The sequence below is a fragment of the Nomascus leucogenys genome, chromosome X (assembly GCF_006542625.1).
Source record: "Nomascus leucogenys isolate Asia chromosome X, Asia_NLE_v1, whole genome shotgun sequence".
Classification (NCBI taxonomy): domain Eukaryota; kingdom Metazoa; phylum Chordata; class Mammalia; order Primates; family Hylobatidae; genus Nomascus; species Nomascus leucogenys.
The window spans coordinates 37,974,150-37,996,126 of record NC_044406.1 but is presented as its reverse complement, the minus strand read 5'-3'; the positions used below and the strand labels follow the sequence as shown (position 1 = coordinate 37,996,126).

Below are 21,977 nucleotides of genomic sequence, written 5' to 3'. Positions count from 1 at the left end.
AGGATTGCTTGAGCCTGGGAGGTCAAGGCTGCGGTGAGCTGTCATCTTACCACTGCATTCCAGCCTGGGTGACAGAATGAGATTCTGTCTCAAAAAAAAGAGGTATGGTTTCAACCCTTCCCTCAAACAGGTAATATGTAAATACTAGTAGACTGTGATATGCTATGTATGTATAAAGTAATAATTAGAGCAAACACTACAAAATAACTAGAAAACCTATATGAAAGCTGAACCAAAAAATCCTTTTTTTTTTTTTGAGACGGAGTCTTTCTCTGTCCCCCAGGCTGGAGTGCAGTGGCGCAATCTTGGCTCGCTGCAAGCTCCGCCCCCCGGGTTCACGCCATTCTCCTGCCTTAGCCTCCCGAGTAGCTGGGACTACAGGCGCCCGCCAACACGCCCGGCTAATTTTTTGTATTTTTTTAGTAGACACGGGGTTTCACCATGTTAGCCAGGATGGTCTCAATCTCCTGACCTCGTGATCCGCCCGTCTCGGCCTCCCAAAGTGCTGGGATTACAGGCTTGAGCCACCGCGCCCGGCCCAAAAAATTCTTATGAAAATTCAGGGGACCGGCTGGGCCCTGTGGCTGACGCCTGTAATCCCAGCACTTTGGGAGGCCGAGGCAGGTGGATCACCTGAGGTCTGGAGCTCGAGACCATCTGAGCCAACATGGTGAAACCCTGTCTCTACTAAAAATACAAAAAAACTAGCTAGGCATGGGGACGGGTGCCTGTAATCCCAGCTACTCGGGAGGCTAAGGCAGGAGAATCACTTGAACCCAGGAGGCAGAGGTTGCAGTGAGCTGAGACCGCACCATTGCACTCCAGCCTCGGCAACAAGAACAAAACTTCATCTCAAAAAAAAAAAAATTCAAGGGGCCAAATAATCCTGAAAAAGAAAAAGTTAGAGCACTGGCACTTCCCAATTTCAAAACTTACTACAAATGTACAATAATTGAGATGGCGTGACACTGTTAGAAGGATCAACAGAATAGAATTCAAGGTCCAGAAATAAACCCTTATCTTTGGTCAACAGATTTTTGACACAGGTGTCAAGACAATTCAATGGGGAAAGAACAGTCTTTTCAAAAGGTTCTGGGACAACTAGATAACTACATACAAAAGAAAGAAATTGGACCCTTACCTCATACCATATACAAAATCAATATAAATCAAAATGGATGAAAGATCTAAATGTAAGAATTAAAACTATAAAATGCTTAGAAGAAAACATAGGCATAAATCTTCATGACCTTGAGGCCGGGCGTGGTGGCTCACGCTTGTAATCCCAGCACTTTGGGAGGCCGAGGCGGGCGGATCACGAGGTCAGGAGATCGAGACCACGGTGAAACCCCGTCTCTACTAAAAATACAAAAAAATTAGCCGGGCGTGGTGGCGGGCGCCTGTAGTCCCAGCTACTCGGAGAGGCTGAGGCAGGAGAATGGCGTGAACCCGGGAGGCGGAGCTTGCAGTGAGCCAAGATTGCGCCACTGCACTCCAGCCTGGGCGACAGAGCGAGACTCTGTCTCAAAAAAAAAAAAAAAAAAAAAAAAAAAAAATCCTCATGACCTTGAATTAAGCAAGCCTCTTAAGACGCCAAAAGCATAAGCAAATAAAGAAAAAATAGCCGGGTGCGGTGGCTCAAGCCTGTAATCCCAGCACTTTGGGAGGCCGAGGCAGGCGGATCACAAGGTCAGGAGATCGAGACCATCCTGGCTAACACGGTGAAACCCCGTCTCTACTAAAGATACAAAAAATTAGCCGGGCGTGTTGGTGGGCACCTGTAGTCCCAGCTACTCAGGAGGCTGAGGCAGGAGAATGGCATGAACCCGGGAGGCGGAGCTTGCAGTGAGCCGAGATCGCAACACTGCACTCCAGCCTAGGGTACAGAGAAAGACTCCATCTCAAAAAAGAAAAAAATAGATAAATTGGACATCAAAATTTGTTAACTTTTGTCCTTCATAGGACACTATCAAAAAAGTGACAAGACAACCGCAAGAATGAGAGAAAATATTTGCAAATCATATATCTGGTAAAAGTCTAGTATCCAAAGTATATAAATTCTTATAACTCAACAATGAAAAGACAATCTAATTAAAGAATGGGCAAAAGATTTAAATAGATATTTCTCTAAAAAAACTATACAAGTGTCCAATGAACATTTGGAAAGATGTTCAACATCAAAGGTCATCCGGAAAACAGAAATCAAAACCTCAACGAGATACCACTTAACGCCCATTAGGATGGCTATAATCATAAAGAGACAGCAATAAGCATTGGGGGAAGATGTGAAGACATTGAAATTCTCATACATTACTGTTGAGAATATAAAATGGTGCATGCAGCTGCTTTGAAAACAGTTTGTCAGTTCCTCAAAAAGTTAAACACAGAGTTACCATATGACTCAGCAATTCCCCTCCTAGATATATACCCAAGAGAAATCAAAACATATGTTCACACAATAACTCATACATGAATGTTCACAGCAACACTATTCATAACAGCCAAAAAGTGCAAACAACTCAAATGTCTATCAACTGACTAATGGATAAACAAAATGTGGCATATCCACACCACAGAATACTATTCAGCTGTTAAAAAGCATGAAGTGGTCGGCGCGGTGGCTCACACCTGTAATCCCAGCACTTTGGGAGGCTGAGGCGGACAGATCACGTGGTCAACAGATCGAGACCATCCTGGCCAACTGGTAAAACCCCGTCTCTACTAAAAATACAAAAATTAGCTGGGCATGGTGGCGCATGCCTGTAGTCCCGGCTACGCGGGAGGCTGAGGCAAGAGAATCCCGCTTGAACCCAGGAGGCGGAGGTTGCAGTGAGTGGAGATTGCGCCACAGCCCTCCAGCCTGGCAACAGAGCGATACTCCGTCTCAAAAAAAAAAAAAAAAAAAAATTAGCACTGGCCGGGGAACGGGAGTGGCTCACGCCCGTAATCCCAGCACTCTGGGAGGCCTAGGTGGGCAGATCACCTGAGGTTGGGAGTTCAAGACCAGCCTGGCCAATATGGTGAAACCTCGTCTCTACTAAAAATACAAAAATTACCCAGGCAGTGGTGGCAGGCGCCTGTAATCCCAGCTATTCGGGAGGCTGAGGCAGGAGAATTGCTTCAGCTTGGGAGGTAGAGGTTGCAGTGAGCCAAGATAGCGCCACTGCACTCCAGCCTGGACATACTGATAAATGCTGTAACATGGATGATTCTTGAAAACATTACGAGTGAAAGAAGCCAGATACAAAAGACAACATATTACAACATTCCATTTATATGAAATATTCAGAAGGGCAAATCCATACACAAATGAAGTGAAAAAGGGGTTGTCAAGGGCTGGCAGACAAATTAATAAAGAGTGACTGCTAATGAGTATAGGGTTTCTTTTTAAAAACAATGAACATTCAGGCCGGGCACAGTGGCTCACGCCTGTAATCCTAGCACTTTGGGAGGCTGAGGCGGGTGGATGACCTGAGGTCAGGAGTTCAAGACCAGCTTGGCCAACATGGTGAAACCCCATCTCTATTAAAAACACAAAAATTAGCTGGGTGTGGTGGCACAAGCCTGTAGTCCCAGCTACTCGGGAGTCTGAGGCAGGAAAATCACTTGAACCCGAAGTTGCAGTAAGCCGAGATCGTGCCACTGCACTCCAGCCTGGGCAACAGAGTGAGACTCCATCTCAAAAAGCAGATAAATAACATAATGAACATACTCTGGTATTAAATAGCAGTGATGTTGTACAACCTTGTAAATATACAAAGAACTGAATTGTACCCTTTAAAATGGTAAATTTTACAATATATAAGATGTATCTCAATTTTTCAAAAGCTCATTTAACTTAATGAAAATACAACATGTCAATATTTGTGTGACACACCTAAATCAGTGCTGAGAGGGAAATTTAGGGAAAGCCTGAAATCAATAAACTAAGCTCTCATCTCAAGACTAGAAAAAGAACAAAATAAACCCAAAGCAAGCAGAGGGAAGGAAAAATAAAGATAAAAGCAGAAATCAAGACAACTGAAAACAAAAAGACAACAGAGAAAAATCAATAAAACAAAAAGTGGGCCGGGTGCAGTGGCTCACCCCTGTAATCCCAGCACTTTGGGAGGCCAAGGCAGGCAGATCATGAGGTCAGGAGATCAAGACCAACCTGGTCAACACGGTGAAACCCCAACTCTACCAAAAATACAAAAATTAGCCAGGCGTGGCGGCAGGTGCCTGTAATCCCAGCTACTCAGGAGGCTGAGGCAAGAGAATCACCTGAACCTGGGAGGCGGATGTTGCAGTGAGCCGGGATCGCACCACTACACTCCAGCCTAGGCGACAGAGTAAGACTCTGTCTCAGAAAAAAAAAAAAAAAAAAGTGGCTCTTTGGAAAGATCAATAAAATTGACCAACCTATAGAAAACTGACACAAACAAAAGAGAAAGCACAAATAACTAACGTCAGGAATGATACAAAGAATACCACTAGAGACTTGGAAGGCATCAAAAGGGTAATAAGAAAATACTATGGCTGGGTGCGGTGGCTCATGCCTATAATCCCAGCACTTTGGGAGACCGAGGGGGGTGGATCACCTGAGGTCAAGGTCAGAAGTTCGAGACCAGCCATGGTCAACATGGTAAAACCACATCTCTACTAAAAATACAAAAATTAGCCGGGCGTGGTAGTGCAAGCCTGTAATCCCAGCTACTCAGGAGGCTGAGGCAGGAGAATCCCTTGAGCCTGGGAGGCAGAGGTCACAGTGAGACGAGATCGCATCACTGCACTCCAGCCTGGGCGACAAGAGTGAAACTCCATCTCAAAAAAAAGAAAACACTATGAACAACTCCACACATATATTTGACAATTTAGATTAAATAGACCAATTCCTTGAAAAGCAGATGATCGCAACTTATTTAATATGAAATAGAAAATCTGAATAACCTTATGAAGATTTTTTAAATTGAATGTTAATTTAAAACTTCCCAAGAAAACAAATCTCCAGGCATATGTGATTGCACTAGAGAATTATACTATACATTTTAAGAAAATTTAACACTAATTCTGATTAAAGAAATCAAAGAAAATCTAAATAAAAGGAGAGATACTCTGTATTCATATAAGACTCAATCAAGTAAAGATGTCAACTCTCCCCAAATTGAGACAACTGGGGGATTTTTTCACAGTAAATATACTCAGATGCCACCCAAGACCTAAGAATTCATAATTCTAAGAGTGAAGCCCAGGTACATACGTTTAGGGAAAAAAGCACTATCCCCACCACAGGTCATTCTGACTTAGAGCCTAGAATGCCAGCCTCCCAGGCACTATCCCTAGAGTTACGGGGCTTAGAGTCATGTTCTCTGTTCACACAGATGACATCAACCCAGGACAAAGAAGTCCATCAGCCTCCTCCTGGACATTCCCCACTTTCAGCCTCCCCAGGTGACCATGCTGCCCACTGACTACCACATGAAATTTCTTGAGGCCCAGTTCTACACCTTTCGCTGATATGAGAAAGACATCCCACATAATCAGATTAATACACTGTGGGGCCAAAAGCTTCCTCCTTCTTTCCACCCTCCCCAAACCCTCCCAGAGGCACCCAAGGGAAGACCTGTGGGAATGAAAAGTGTCTGTCCTTGCTTCACGGAACACTTGTAGCACTTGTCCACCTGGTCCCCAAAGAACATCTCATTCTGATTAGAGGAACTGCTCCAGCACTCAAAGAGAGTCAGATTGGCATTTGTTGGGCGGATCAGGTAGAAGATCTTTTCACCCTGAAACAAAAAGAGGCTGAAGTGACAAAAATACCAAGGGTTTCCAGAAAAGTCCTTAATGGGTACTCCAAAGGGCTATTTCTCCCATGCTCCAAAACGATGGCAATATGCCAGAGTTCTTGCCCAAACCTATCCAATTATCATTTTTATGTGGATTTGGAAAACTTGAAAAGGTCACTTTGCTTTTTGTACTTTTAAGTTTCTATAAACTTGACAAAAACAAATTGGAAAGGGCATTTCAAACAAAATTGTTGAAGTTAAGACAAATGTACACCAAGTGTTCCTATTTTAGACACAATGCCAAATAAAAAATGGCCTCTACAGATGAGTAGATCAATACTAGTAGCCTTAGGAGAATTTAAGGCCACATTACTGATGAGAAGAAAATTGAATTTGCCTTCAAATGCCATTTGCAGAGTGTTCCTTCCCACACCTGCAATCAAAGCTAATAAAAGTTTAAAAGTTCAGTAATCGCCCAAGGACTTCTGGAAGATTATATGTTATGTGGTTATCTTTTGGAAGAACATTTATTTCCTAATTGTGTTTTGCCTGGATAAACACCAGAAAGATAATTTGGCAAAAAAAAAAAAAAAAAAAGAAACAAAAACCCAGTAGCACAAATATATTCTCACAGCATGATTGGTTTAACCAATATTTCACAATAATAAATTTCAATGTAGAAAAGTAACACTAGAAGTATCAGTTGTACAACTGGAGAATTTTGAATCAGATCTGTAGATTAGGTACTAGTATATCAATGTTAACTTCCTGATTTCGATAACTATACAAATTATTTAAGACATTGTCTTTGTTTTTAAAGCAAAGTTTTAAGACAAACTTGTAGTTAAGAACTACAACTGAATTATTAAGATATAAAGGAATATTATGTCTGCAACTATGCACAAATGTCTCAGAAAAAATATATATACAACCATTTTATTGTGTTTGCTTTAGAGAGAGAATATAATAAAATGGTAACATTTAAGGAATCTCGGGGAAGGGCAGAGATTCTTCCCATTTTTTTTAACTTTTCTATAAAATGAAATTATTTTAAAATTAAAGAGTTAAACCTAACATTTGCATAATAGCACTTTCATTTACACGTTCTAATTCCTACATGATAAACCAATGGAAACAACTAGTTAAGGACTTGTGATCACTTGGACAAGAGCCACAATCCAAGTTTTCCATTCTTTCCTTTGACTTTTCTGATAAGAAAACTAGGCCAGGCATGTTGGCTCAAGCCTGAAATCTCAGCACTTTGGGAGGTTGAGGCAGGAAGATCACTTGAACCCAGGAGTTCGAGTCCAGCCTGGGCAACACAGTGGGACTCTGTCTCTACAAAAAATAAAGTAAAAAAATTGTCTGGACACAGTGGCTCACGTCTGTAATCCTAGCACTTTGGGAGGCCAAGGTGGGAAGACCGCTGGAGCTCAGGAGTTTGAGACCAGCCTGGGCAACATAGTAAGAGCTAGTCTCTACAAAAATAATTTTTTTTAATTAGCCAGAAGTGGTGGTGCACACCTGTAGTTCCAGCTACTTGGGAGGCTGAAGTGAGAGGACAGCTTAAGCACAGCAGGTCGAGGATGCAGTGAGCCATGATCATGCCACTGCACTCCAGCCTGGGTGACAAAGTGAGACACTGTCTCAAAAAAAAAAAAAAAGGTAAAAAAATTAGCTAGGAGTGATGGCATGCACCTATAGTCCCAGCTACTCAGGAGGCTGAGGTGGGAGGATCCCTTGAGCCCATGAGTGAGAGGCTGCAGTGCGCTGACTTCACCACCGCACTCCAGCTTGGGTGACGGAGCCAGATTCTGTCTCTAAGAAAAAAATAATAATAATAAAAAAGAAAACTAAATAATCTGAACAATGGTGAAAACCAAAATCATTTAAGAAATTTGTTTTCCAGACCTCAAAAATCCTTCATAGTCACTGACAATACCCAGCCCAATCAAATTTTTTTTATTCAAAATGTAAATCAAACTGATTGAAAATGTTTCTGTGCTGCCATGTGACACGTACAGGGAGGCCCAAGGCCTGGCTGCCTCCAGAAGCCACGTGCATTCCTACCTTGAGTACATGGTACCAGACAGAGGTGCCACCAAAGTCAATGTGAAAGTCTGTATAGCTATCTCGCACACTCATGAGGCAGTACTTCTGTACATTGGGTCTCTCAAAGACACATTCCTCTGGCCACAAGTTTTCGACCCATGACAGCTTTCGAACAATCTTCGGTGTCTCCACAAGGTTAGAAAGTCTACCAAGGAAGGGGTGGAGAGCAGATGTCAGCTGATTGGGAATAGAAGGTTGAGGCCTGAATAAAATACCCCACAGTTCAATGAGGGTCAGATAAGTCAGAGAACAAGTTCCCTCCACAGAATCCCCAAAGGCACATAGGACACTTATTTCTGTTCTGTAAGTCTGGTCAGTATCCTCATTCTAGTCCTCTCCAGAAGTCCCAAGTCCCAGCTCCACAGGCTTCTCCAGTCAAAGGTGTTCATTTCCTCCACTAAATGTTCGTACTCCCCAACCCCACTCCAGACTACTCACTCGGCATGTGGATTATAGAAGTTATTGCACGATCCCCATCTCATAGTGTCTTCTTTATGAGAAACCACTAGAGCAACCTCACAGGGCTCAGTTCCAGGTAAAGAAATGTTTCTCTGAAACATCTGTTGCTTTTATCCTACGTAAAGCCACAAATCTTACAATACTGCACTCGTCTCTTTGTTCTGACCTTCAGGAAATTCACTGAAAACTCTATAGTCCATCTCCACCAATTAGGAAATGTGCAGAGTACCCACCACATGCATTCTATTTCCCAATCTTATTTCACTTTTGTTCTAATTTTCTCTCTTTTTTTGGCTTCTCCACATCTCTGTAAGCTACCTTGAATAGTCTTTCAGGATGAAGTGAAGTGTAAACTAACAAATACAGTTTTTAAACACTCTCAGGTTGTTTAACCTTGCATCTTAAAAACAACAGCGCTGAGCACGGTGGCTCATGCCTGTAATCCCAGCACTTTGGGAGGCCAAGGTGGGCGGATCACGAGGTCAGGAGATGGAGACCATCCCAGCTAACATGGTGAAACCTCATCTCTACTAAAAACACAAAAAATTAGCCGGGGGTGGTCACAGGTGCCTGTAGTCCCAGCTACTCGGGAGGCTGAGGCAGGAGAATGGCGTGAAACCGGGAGGCAGAGCTTGCAGTGAGCCAAGATCGTGCCACTGCCTCCAGCCTGGGTGACAGAGCGAAACTCCGTCTCAAAAAAAAAAAAAAAAAAAAAAAAACACAACAGCAAGGGTCTTAATATTGTACCGTAATTACATAATATGTTACCACTGAGGGAAAGTGGCTAAAGAGTACACAGGACCTCCCTGTACGCTTTTTCGCAACTTCCTATGAATCTACAAATTAAAAGTTAAAAGTATAAATAATCAGACAGTAAGTTTCCTAAGGGCAAAAAGATATGTTATGATTTCTTGGTATTTCCCACATTTCTGACCCAAAGAGAAGACTATATACGTATCTATTGAGTGTGTGAGTCCAGACAGAATCATTTAAAGGTAAATAGGTTTCTCTTTTTCTTTTTAAATGTAAGAAACCTACATGGGGGTAATTTTAGTAAATCTATTTCCAGGAACTGAGGACCTATCCCACCAGTTACACAGTGACTATGGCACTGTTGTATATAGGAGGAAAAGGTCAAAGAAGGCTGTCCCAAGGTCTTGAGAAAGGAGACAAAAATTAATTAAAATGTAATCTATCCAATGCTAGAAACCGTGGAGGAGAAATATGACTCAACTGTTATAATGTGAGCAGCTACACTAGAAAATATAACCCAGCTCGCCATCCCAAAGGAAGAAACCACCAGGAAGAAGAGAAAGGAACACAAGGCGAGGTGCGGTGGCTCATGCCTGTAATCCCAGCACTTTGGGAGGCCAAGGCGGGCAGATCACCTGAGGTAGGGAGTTCGAGACCAGCCTGGCCAACATGGTGAAACCCTATCTCTACTAAACATACAAAAATTAGCCAGGCATGGTGGCAGGTGCCTGTAATCCCAGCTACTCAGGAGGCTGAAGCAGGAGAATTGCTTGAACCCAAGAGGCGGAGGTTGCAGTGAGCCAAGATCGTGCCACTGCACGCCAGCCTGGGCGACAGAGCAAGACTCCGTCTCAAAAAAAAAAAAAAAGAGAAACACGAATATACACTAGATATATCACACAAGTTTCAGGCACTTTGTCAGGTTTTTTTTTTGTTATTCTTGCACCTCTTACCTGGTATCAGAGAATTCCAAACTAATGACATTGAGGACTTTCTCCCTCTTCCCGCTGTAATAATATTTCACAAAATCACCAAGCTTCATCTTGCAGTCAGCCTGGCGGGTCACATCAATCACATCAATCTCTTTGTCAGAACCTGGAGTAAAGAGATAGGTTCTGCACCAAGTAGTCTCAGGGACTGTGGAAGACTCTCTTGTCCCCTCATCAGTCCCTAGAATGGCCTTACACTCAAAGCTTCTCTCCACCGACACTGTATGTATATGTGTGTGTGTGTTTAGGGGGCAGGTGTAGGAACCCATCACACTTTCCTTAGATCTATGTGCCCTGCTAGGGCAATGGAACTACAAGACACACAGCCTCACACATAGTAGTCCACCTGCCTGGGCCTTGCTTCTCCATTTCTTCTTATCCTCTCCCCAGAAACTCATGCCCAGACAACAAGTGGCATGTGAGAACAACAGTCAAAAGCTTTCTCATTTCAACAGAAGACAGACAATGATCACTAGAACTTCCCAGGTAAAAAACAGAGCTCAACCTAGGGTTGTATGGACTATTAAAAGGAAAAGGGGCTGGGCGTGGTGGCTCACGCCTATAATCCCAGCACTTTGGGAGGCCGAGGCAGAAGGATCACTTGAGCCCAGTAGTTGGAGACCAGCCTGGGCAACACAGTGTGACATCATCTCTACAAAAAATAAACAAAACTAGCTAGGTGTGGTGGTGCATCCCTGTAGTCTCAGCTACTCGGGAGGTTGAGGTTTGAGGATCCCTGGAGCCCAGGAGGAGGTGGACGCTGCAGTGAGTTAATCGCGCCACCGTACTCCAGCCTGGACAACAGGGCGAGACCCTGTCTCTGATAAACGAATGAGTGAATGCATGAAAGGAGAACAAAGAGGAGACTAGGATTTTGGCTCTATCTCTGCCAATGAATGACTTTGGACAAGGCATTTCACCTGAGATTCCCAAGATGGCTAGAGAGGAAATGCAAAAACAGATTGGAGGGGAAGGGACACAGATCTTGACAGGAATGAACAGTGTTACAGATAAAAGGGTCTGTAGTGTCTTACCAACATAGTGTTCAACATCCCTCACAGTGAATGATGGCGAGGGCAGCGTCATGCCCAACCCATCCTTCTTCAGGACCAGGATGGGCACACTGAAGCTATTTTCTTCCAGGAATTCCACAGTCAGTTGATTTCCAGTGGGCTTCAGAATCACTTCATCTGAGCTGTGGGCCGCAGGAGAGAAAGCTTGAGCCTGAGGCCCTGCCCACTAAAGGCCTTATTGGAGGCTGCCACTCACCCAAGAGGTGGGGTTTTTATGAGGGGACTTAATGTGAGCTGGCAACTAATGGCAAAAACCTCATCTGCCAGGGAAGAAATGATCTGTCCAAGGCAAGAGACCAGGTCACTGGCAGAGGTGGGGAGTATTCTGCCAACATGGTGCTCTTCTCTGGGTGACAAGAAGAAATCAGTCTATAGCCTGGCCAGAAAGAAAAGACACCTCTGACAAGTTTGGCAGATTTGTTCAAACCAAGAGCAGCATTACCCAATTTAAAACACTGTCAGAGAGAAAAGACTGATTAAAACAAAACAATAACATTTTTACAACTTTCTCAACATGCATATACAACAACTTTCTCAACATGCATACTTAATGAGTTTCAGCCTGGGCATCATTTCTAAACCCATCTCCACAAAAAAATTCAAAATTAGCAGGGCGTCGTGGTGCAGGCCTACAGTCCTACATACTTGGGAGGCTGAGGCAGGAAGATCACTTAAACCCAGAGAGAGTCCCTGTCTTTTTTTTTTTTTTTCAAAGAAAAGAAAGAAAATAGTTTTCTTTAAATCATGGTGGAGAAAAGATTTGTATTTGACAACTCTGACAACTTGTGTTGGGACAAATATATTAAGCTCAATGCCTATCTCATTCTTTTTTTTTTTTTTTTTTTTTTTTGAGACAGAGTTTTGCTCTTGTTGCCCAGGCTGGAGTGCAATGGCACAATCTCGGCTCACCACAACCTCCGCCTCCCAGGTTCAAGCGATTCTCCTACCTCAGCCTCCCAAGTAGCTGGGATCACAGGCATTCGCCACCACGCCCAGCTAATTTTGTATTTTTACTAGATACGGGATTTCTACATGTTGGTCGGGCTGGTCTTGAACTCCCGACCTCAGGTGATCCGCCCGCCTCAGCCTCCCAAAGTGCTGGGATTACAGGCGTGAGCCACCATGCCTGGCCTGCCTATCTCATTCTTTACATAATCCTAGACGGTTCAAAGATTAAATTCCAAAAAATAAAGCTTTAAGAGTAGAAAAACCTGGGAAAAACCCAGTAGTCATTAAAAATAGTAATAAACTTAACCATATAGAAATTAAAATTTTCTCCAAGAAAGCTGTTATAAATCAGTAATAGTAACACAACAGAATGCCTATCAAACAAGCAAGTAGTTCACAGAGAAAACAATCAAGCTGGTTTATAAATGTATGAAATCTAAAGCTGAGTGCAGTAGCTCACAACTGTAATCCCAGCACTTTGGGAGGCCAAGGAAGGCAGACTGTTTGAGCCCAGGAGTTGCAGACCAGCCTAGGCAACATGGCAAAACCCCATCTCTACAAAAAATACAAAAAAAAAAATTAGCTGGGTGTGGTGGCACACACCTGTAGTCCCAGCTACCTGGGAAGCGCAGGTGGGAAGATGGATTAAGCTAGGGAGGTCGAGGCTGCAGTGAGTGGTGATTGCACCACTGGACTCCAGCCTGTCTCAAATGAGACCCTGTCTCAAAAAAAAAAAAAAAATCTACTTATTTCCTTCATAACTAAAGAAATGCAAGTGTGGGCTGAGTGCAGTGGCTCACACCTGTAATCCCAGCACTTTGGGAGGCCGAGGCAGGCAGACCCCTTGAGGTCAGGAGTTTGAGACCAGCCTGGCCAGCATGGTGAAACCCCATCTCTACTAAAAATACAAAAATTAGCTGGGCATGGTGGTGCGTGCCTGTAATCCCAGCTACTTGGGAGGCTGAGGCAGAAGAATTGCTTGAACCCAGGAGGCGGAGGGTGCAGTGAGCTGAGATTGCACCACTGCACTCCAGCCTAGCCAACAGAGCAAGACACTGCCAAAAAAAAAAAAAAAGAAAGAAAGAAAGAAAGAAAGAAAGAAAAGTACAAGTGGGAACAGCAGGATTTCACAATTTATTTTATCAGAAAGGCAAAAAAAAATTGATAATAAACAATATTGGTGGCTGGGCACGGTGGCTCGCACCTGTAATCCCAGGACTTTGGGAGGCCGAGGCAGGTGATCGCCTGAAGTCAGGAGTTCAAGACCAGCCTGGCCAACATGGTAAAAACCCCGTCTCTACTAAAAATACAAAAATTAGCCGGGTGTGGTGGCAGATGCCAGTAATCCCAGCTACTCAGGGGGCCGAGGCAGGAGAACCGCTTGAACCCAGAAGGCGGAGGTTGCAGTGAGCCGAGATCACGCCATCGCACTCCAGCCTGGGGGACAAGAGCGAGACGTCGTCTCAAAAAAAATAAATAAATAAAACAAACAAACAATATTGGCTAGGATATAGGAAAATCGGCACCCTCCGCACATTATCTGTGGGAGTGTGAAATGGTATAGCCATTATGGATGTAATTGGCAACATATGCAAAAACTTAAGTGCAAAGATATTCACTACAGTATTTCTTTCTAATAGCAAAATACTGGAATCAACTTAAACGTCCATCAGTAGAGGACTGGTTAAATAAATGTTACACCATGCAATGTAATATTAAACAGCCATGAAAAAGAACATCTGTATGTGCTATTATGGATTGATCTCAAATATATATATTTTTTTAAAAAACCAAGATACAGAACAATACATAGTTGCTTCCATTTGTGTCAAAAAAAAAAAGGAATTAAAAAAAATCTATGTTTGTATATGCAAAAACCATTTCTGAACGGGTTGACTTTGGAGAAGGAACCTGAGGAGTCCGGAGTAGAGAGAAGCTTCTGCCTTTAAATAAACAAATAAAACAAGAAACATTAAGTTGAAGGAACACTTATTCCAATTAACACTTTGGTTACAGAAAACCTGAAAACAAGTAAAAAAAAATAAATAACAGATCCTGATAAGCCTGCAGAGCAAAGGGAATACTTATACCATGTTAATGGGAATGTAAATTAGTTCAGCCACCATGGAAAGCAGTTTGGAGATTTCTCTAAGAACTTAAAAAGAGAACTACCATTCGACCCAGCAATCCCATTACTGGATTTATACCCAAAGGAAAATAAACCATTCTACTAAAAAGACACATGCACTGGTATGTCTGCAGCACTATTCACAATAGTAAAACATGGAATCAAACTAGGTGCCCATCAACAGTGGAATGGATAGAGAAAAGTGTGGTACATATATACCATGGAATACTACATAGCCATAAAACAGAAGGAAATCATGTCCTTTTCAGTAACATGGATGCAGCTGGAGACCATTATCGTAAGCCAATTAATACAGGAACAGAAAATCAAATACTGCTTTTGTTCTCACTTTAAAGTAGAAGCTAAACATTGGGTACCCATAGACAAATATGGGGACAATAGATACTGGGGACCACTCAAGTTGGGAGGGAGGTAGTAGGGAAGGGGCTGAAAAACTAGCTACTGGGTACTATGTTCACTACTTGGGTGATGGGACCATTTGCACCCCAAACCTCAGCACATGCAATATACCCACGTAAACAAACCTGCACATGTACTTCCTGAATCTAAAATCAACGTTGAAATTATTTTTAAAAAACCTGAACATGGTCTACTGAATTAAAAAACCAAGCAAAAGAGAATGCTTTGTTCCTTTTTTTAACTCATTATTTTTGCTTATTTCATGTAATTTACTTTTAACAAGGCCAGCTTAATTTTAAAAATATAAAACCTCTTTTCGATCATAAAAGAGATATACGACCAATAATTTTTTTATATTAAAAGAGTTTCTTCTTCTCTATGAGAGAATTAGACTTTCTGATCCTAAGACTCCTTCTAGTCAGCATTCCTTGGATGAATGTAAGTATCTAACTTAGGTGAATACTGCCTCCCAACTACCAAAAGTTTTCCAGAAATTGACCAAACCAGAGGGAATTTGCAGAGCCCTGAAGATACTCACCAATCGGGGAAGCTCCTAATGGGACAGCCACTGGGAAAGCTGGGAAGAGGTGAGTTCCAGCCTCCCAGAGCCCTGGCATTCACCAGCCCCTGGAGGCAGGGTTCCTCACCTGTCAAAAGTCCTACTCCGGAGCTCTCTGATGAACGTAGGGCTCCCGGTCTTCACTGGTTTCCCCTTGTGTGTATCATGCCCCTTTGAAGATCCGCGGCGTTTTTTCACTAAGCCAGAAAAACATGAGAGACTGTGAGTCAGAACGGTCATGAGCTATGATACCAAGAACAAAGGCCTCAGCAGATCCTTCTCTTCCAATCTAACCACCCCTTGGAGCATCTGGAGTCAATGAGTCCCTCACAGATTCAGGAAAGTTCCTGGTGAAGATGGGTACTTTCTCTAGATAAGCCTTAGGAAGGGAAGGAGGTGAAGTTATGAACTTCTGCCCTCTCAGTGAGATAGCTGCTGGCCTGTGGAGCCGGCACAGGCTTCTGCTATTTCCTGAGGAAGAAGAATCAGAAGTGCTCAGGCAAAAGCAATCACTCCCCAAAATTTCCTTTCCTTTGTCTCTCCTCTGGATTGTCTTCTCTAGGAAACCCTAAGATCTACTTACTAATGGAGGGCCCATGCAAGACTTCACAGTTGGGGCAGTGGTAGAGGTCAATGTCAGCAGCCTTCTCCTCTTCAACACCAACACAACTGAAAAAGAGAAAAACAGCCAAGGTTTATGGAAACTTTATTTTTTATGAGGTCTAGAACAGTGCTGTCCAGTAGAACAGCTATTAAGTACATGTGGCTATTTATGTATAAATCCATTAAAATTAAGTAAAATTTAAAATTTCAAGTGCTCAGCAGCCACATGTGGTTAGGGGTTACCGTATTAGGCAGTGGTGTGATCATGGCTCACTGCAACCTCTGCCTCCTGGGTTCAAGTGATTCTCCTGCCTCAGCCTCCCAATTAGCTGGGATTATAGGCATGTGCCACCACGCCTGGCTAATTTTTTGTATTTTTAGTAGAGACGAGGTTTCACCACATTGGCCAGGCTGGTCTCAAACTCCTGAGTTCAAGTGATGCACCCGCCTCTGCCTCCCAAAGTGCTAGGATTATAGGTGTGAGCCACCACGCCCAGCCTTATAACCTAATTTTTAAACTTGAGATACTTTATTAAATGAAAAAGACTAAAAAAAAATTTATAGTCAACAGTAGTTCTAAATGAAAAATTACAGATAATCCTTTTTATCTTATCTGTGCTTCTAATTTCCTACAATAAACATCTGTTGCTTATTTCACATTTAAAAGACTTAAAAAGATTTACTTAATTTTGAAAATTTGACTTTGCATGTATATGAGGTGGTAATCTCACAAAATTCAACCTTCCCTTTCTAGGGAAGGCACCAGCAGCCCTCCAAATAAATTCTTGCTAAAATTAAACACCTAGGCCAGTCACAGTGGCTCATACCTGTAACCCCAGAACTTTGGGAGGCCAAGGCAGGAGGATCACTTGAGCCCAGGAGTTCAAGACCAGCCTGGGCAACAAATTGAGACCCCCATCTCTACCAAAACAAACAAAAAAATTTAGCTGAGCATGGAGGCTGAGCTGGGAGGATCCCTTGAACCCAGGAGATTGAGGCTGCAGTGAGCCATGATTGTGCTACCGCACTCCAGCCTGGGTGACAGAACAAGAACCTGTCTCCAAAAAAAAAAAAAAGAAGAAGACCCAAGTCTTAAAATCTTTGGTTTGCCACACACAGCAGAGAACATTAAGGCAGAGCTCAAGTTGTTTCAGCCAAGATCATGCTCATAAATGGACTTCCTGGGATTAGGACTCTACCATCTTCCCAACTAATAATCTCATGCCTATAAACCAGCAGCTTATCAATAAACTAGGGATATCACCATCAACTTTGTAGGGTTTTTAAGGATTCAATAAGATAATGTATATAAAGTGCATAGCATGGCCAGTCGCGGTAGCTCACACCTGTAATCCCAGTACTTTGGGCGGCCAAAGTGGGAGGATCGCTTGAGGCCGGGAGTTCAAGACCAGCCTGGGCAACATAGGGTAACCCCATCTCTACAAAAACAATACTAATGTGTGTAGCACAGTGAGCATAAAGTCTGACACACAGTAAGTATCTGGTTTCACAGTAAGTGCTAGAAGTCCAGTCCAGACCTCACCTTTCACCTGCCTAAAACTTCTTCGAAGATATTCCCCAGACCTTGTAGCATTAACTCAGTTCCCTGGGACTGCATGCTTTCTATCTCATACCCCTGTTCCCTCTGGACACCTCTCTCTCTCCTAAACTTTCACCCCATGTGGCTATGTGCTTTCTCTACTCTAAACACCCGCTGCTCATCCCCTTTCCCAACTTGGTAAACAAACTGCTCAACATTGGCACCCCCTTCAACAAACACTCCTTCACCTTCCAGGCTTAACTGAATGCAGCTTCTCCTATGGGAAAATCATTTTCTCTACACCAGTGCCACTCAAAGTGTGGTCCACAGACTAATGCTGGTCTGTGAACTATTTACTACAGGTCTGTGATTAAGTACAGAAAGTAAGAGTAAGCATCACCATTATGCAAAAGTTTTTACAGCAATTTAACAGAATAATTTTAAATCCGTTCAATCTAAGAATAAAATTTTGGGCTTGTCTTTTATACGTTTTTTGGTTCATACCATTTTTTTAAATTTTTATTTATTTATTTTTTGAGACAGAGTCTCGCTCTGTCCCCCAGGCTGGAGTGCAGTGGCACGATCTTGGCTCACTGCAAGCTCTGCTTCCTCAGTTCACGCCATTCTCCTGCCTCAGCCTCCCGAGTAGCTGGGACTACAGGCGCCCACCACCACGCCCGGCTAATTTTTTGCATTTTTAGTACAGACGGGGTTTCACCGTGTTAGCCAGGATGGTCTCAATCTCCTCACCTCGTGATCCGCCCACCTCGGCCTCCCAAAGTGCTGGGATTACAGGCATGAGCCACCGCGCCCGGCCGGTTCATACCATTTTTTCTAGTAATTCTTTTTTTATATCATAAAAGAATTGGCCCATTATAGATTGGAAATTTTAAAAGTGCCTTGGTTCTTTGCCACAGAAAATCTAAGCAGCATTGTGCTAGAGCCCTATATAGCTGCACATTCTCCCATACCCTCGTTAACTCAGGACTGGGTTGTGGGTAGCCATCCCTCTCACTCTCTGGTGAGACTTCCAGATCATCTCTCCTCTACCCTTGTGTAAGAGCTCCCACTCCTCTGAGTTCCATACCATCCAGCCATATCACTTCCTACTCCTCTTCATCACTGCCACATACCCATCTCCCCAACATACCCCTTCACTTGCTGAAGAACCTGCTCAGATTCTTCTCCATCCCAAGTCCTGACAGTATCCTACATGAAATCAGTATCCATGTGGAGATACAACATTCCAGGCACTTAGTTCTTTGATCTTCTCATCTTCAGAGACTGTTACTTCTGCTCCCATTTCAGCTACCAACTCTCATGACCATCCCCCAGACCCTGTCAACACCAGCAACTGCTGTACCTCTGGAATATGAAACTCATACATCGCCCTCTCTGACCACAAGTCTATCTATCCAGCTCTCATTCACTACAACCTGTTCTTTGCCCTCAAAACTCTTTATCCTCACACTTTTCACCTATTCACACATTCTTGACTTTACCCTCCTTCCCTATCTAGTTGAGATTCCAGCATTCCTCACTTCAATCATTCTCTTACAGATATCCTCACTTGCCCCACTGCCTTTCATCCCCACATGCAAACCCTAACCCTGGCTTAGTACAACTACCTAACTCTAGACCACTAGATGTGGCTAGAGAAAAATCACCCATTGGATCGGTGCCATCGTAAATTCACTGTCCAAAATATTTGGATTGGCTGGGCGCGGTAGCTCACGCCTGTAATCCCAGCATTTTGGGAGGCTGAGGCGGGTGGATCACCTGAAGTTAGGAGTTCAAGACCAGCCTGGTCAACATGGTGAAACCCCATCTCTACTTAAAATACAAAAATTAGCTGGGAATGGTGGTGGATGCCTGTAATTCCAGCTACTCAGGAGGCTGAGGCAGGAGAACAGCTTGAACCCAGAAGGCAGAGGTTGCAGTGAGCCGAGATCGTGCCACTGCACTCTAGCCTGGGCGACAAAGCAAGACTCCGTCTCAAAAAAAAAAAAAAATCTGGATCATGCTGCCTGACGATCATTCTGAAATTCCCCATTCAACTCTCTCTTATTATCTATTGTGGCTATTTCAAATGTCTCACGCCACTACCTGCCTCTTCTCTCTCAAAAATTACCTTGCTTCCTACTACTTCCGGTTTTTGGTTTCGGCTTTCGTTGTTGTTGTTGTTTTAAGCACTCTTTGCTTTCATTCTTTGAGTTCCTTAACGTTTTTGTTTTATTTTGTTTTTTTTAGAGTCAGGGTCTCACTGGGTTGCACAGGCTGGAGAGCAGTGGTTCCAATCATAGTTCACTGCAGCCTTTAACTCCTAGGCTCAAGTGATCCTCCTGCCCCAGCCTCACAAGTAGCTAGGACTACAAGCACACACCACCATGCCCAGCTAATTTGTGTCTGTACGTGTGTTTTATAGAGAGGGGGTCTTGCTTTGTTGCCCAGAATGGTCTCAAACTTCTGGCCTCAAGTGATCCTCCTACCTCAGCCTCCCAAAGTGTTGGGATTACAGGTGTGAGCCATCATGCCAGCCACTTCCTACTTCCACACTTGATCTTAGCCAAAAGACCAAGAAGCCATGCACTTCCTACTTCTTAGAGAAAATTAAGTAATCAGAGGTGAACTACCTTAACTTCGCATCACCAATCTACCTCCTTCTACACCCATCCTTTTTTTCCTGTCGCAACAAAAGTACTATCTTTCCTTCCTTCTAAAGCCAAGTTTTCCATCTGGGTCACATGTTTTCTTACCTTCTCAATCAATTATTCCTTCTTTCTGCAGTATCTTCAATCTCTCTCTCTCTTTCTCTTCACAATAGCATTTAAACAAGTCTATTGATGTTTACAAATTAAAAAACCAAGACCTACCCGCCCTCCCATCCACCCTCCCGTCTGCCCCTTCACAGCCAAACACCTTCTTTCTTTAAACCTATGCGGCTTAAAAACGAAGTAAATAAACCTACGAAGCTTGATAATGATTCCTTTTTTGAATAAGTAACAGTTGTACACGGTGCAAAACTCAGAGTACAGAAGTATATACAGTAAAAAGTCTATACAGAGTACAGAAGTATATACAGTAAAAAGTACAGAAGTATATACAGTAAAAAGTCTCCCTCCCACCCTTAGCTGCCTAGGTGTTCTATCAGAGCCAAATCGATACTTTTTTAGGGTTGCTATGTGCACTTTGTGACTCATCCCCTGCTATAGTCTGATCTTAGTCCCCACCTTCTTTAAAATAGATCTCACTGATTTCCTGACCTCCCTGTTGATATATGCAATAAGTACTTCTCTGCTTTATCTCCCTTAACCTCTTAGCACCATTTTCACACTGCCAACCCTGTACTCTCTCCACCTGACAAGCTCTCTACCCTTGACTTCTATAACGCCCCATTTGGCTGGTGCCCATTCCTTCAGCTGACACTTAATGAGCATCTGCCAGGCTCTGGTCTAGGTGCTGGTGAGACGAAGACAAAAAACAAAACATACAAAAATCCCTGCCCTCATAGAGCTGATGTTCTAGTGGGGAGGCAGACAAGAAACAGGATAAATCAATGCAATTGGTGAAACACATTGTACGTTAGATAGTGAGAAGATCTAGGTAGAAAAAAAACAGGAAGGGGAATATAGAGGAATATGTATGTGTGAATATATAACTATACACACCACACACACACACACACACACACGCACACACACAGAATGGGGAGGCCAGGAAGAATGTTAGTGAGGGTGAAATATTAGATAGAGAAGACAGGGAAAGACTGACAAAATGGCTTTTGAATAAAGACCCAAAGGGAGTAAGGGAGCAAGCCCCTCATGTGGCTATGAAGGAAGAGCATCCCAATAAGAACAGCAAGTACAAAAGCCCTGTGGTGGGAGCATCCCTAGACTACGAAGGTAGCAGAGAGGAGAGTATTCTAGAGTAGAGAGCTAGGAGGACAGTAATAAGTCAGAAAGGCAATAGACTAACATATTAGGGTATTGTAGGCCACTGTAAAGCACTCTGGCTTTTCCTGGGTAGCCACAAGAACTGGGGAGTCACAGCCACTATGAGTAGGGATGTGATATGATTTTAATCATGTCTTTGGCTGTTCCTTTTTCCCGATGAACTCTTTTTCTCCTGCCCAGTCCTTAAATGTTGAAGTTTCTTAGGTCCTCTTACCTGGGCACTCTTTTCTCCTCACTTTTCCTCATTGTTCTCACTCCCAGGGCTCCATGTGCCCTCTATGCACTCATAACTCCAAGCCAGATTAGACCCTTCCCTCCAAATGTCTCCTGGGGGAGACATTTTTACTGGATAGCCACTTACGTACTTCAAATTCGACATGTCCAAACTCAGTTTCTCTCTCTGTCTGTCCCCTAAACATGCTCCCTTCTCTTAGGTTTCCCACTTCAGCAAATGGCTCCACAACCTCACCAGGCATTCAAGCCAGAAACCTGGCAGCCATCACTGATTCACCTCTAGCCCTCTCCCTCCACTATACCCTGAAGTAGACGTTCTAGCATCAAGTTAAGAACACTGATTTTAGGTCCAGATTCTCTGGGTTTGCATCCTGGCTATGCCACTTACTAGCTGTGGGATCTTGGACAAGTTACTTAACCTCTCTGTGCCTCAGTTTCCTC

The 21,977-nt window shown here is 43.3% G+C and overlaps 1 protein-coding gene across 2 annotated transcripts in view; it reads right to left on the bottom strand.

The window, feature by feature from the left end:
• PHF8 (PHD finger protein 8) overlaps positions 1-21,977 on the bottom strand; it is a 106,566-nt gene that overhangs the window by 69,157 nt on the left and 15,432 nt on the right. For both annotated transcript variants that reach the window (XM_030806927.1, XM_012499107.2), the window contains exons 3-8: positions 15,790-15,875; positions 15,295-15,403; positions 11,113-11,273; positions 10,043-10,184; positions 7,836-8,022; positions 5,603-5,765 (exon numbers count right to left, since the gene is read on the bottom strand). In XM_030806927.1, the coding sequence (XP_030662787.1) occupies positions 5,603-5,765; positions 7,836-8,022; positions 10,043-10,184; positions 11,113-11,273; positions 15,295-15,403; positions 15,790-15,875 (848 nt within the window). The remainder of the gene's footprint in view (positions 1-5,602; positions 5,766-7,835; positions 8,023-10,042; positions 10,185-11,112; positions 11,274-15,294; positions 15,404-15,789; positions 15,876-21,977) is intronic.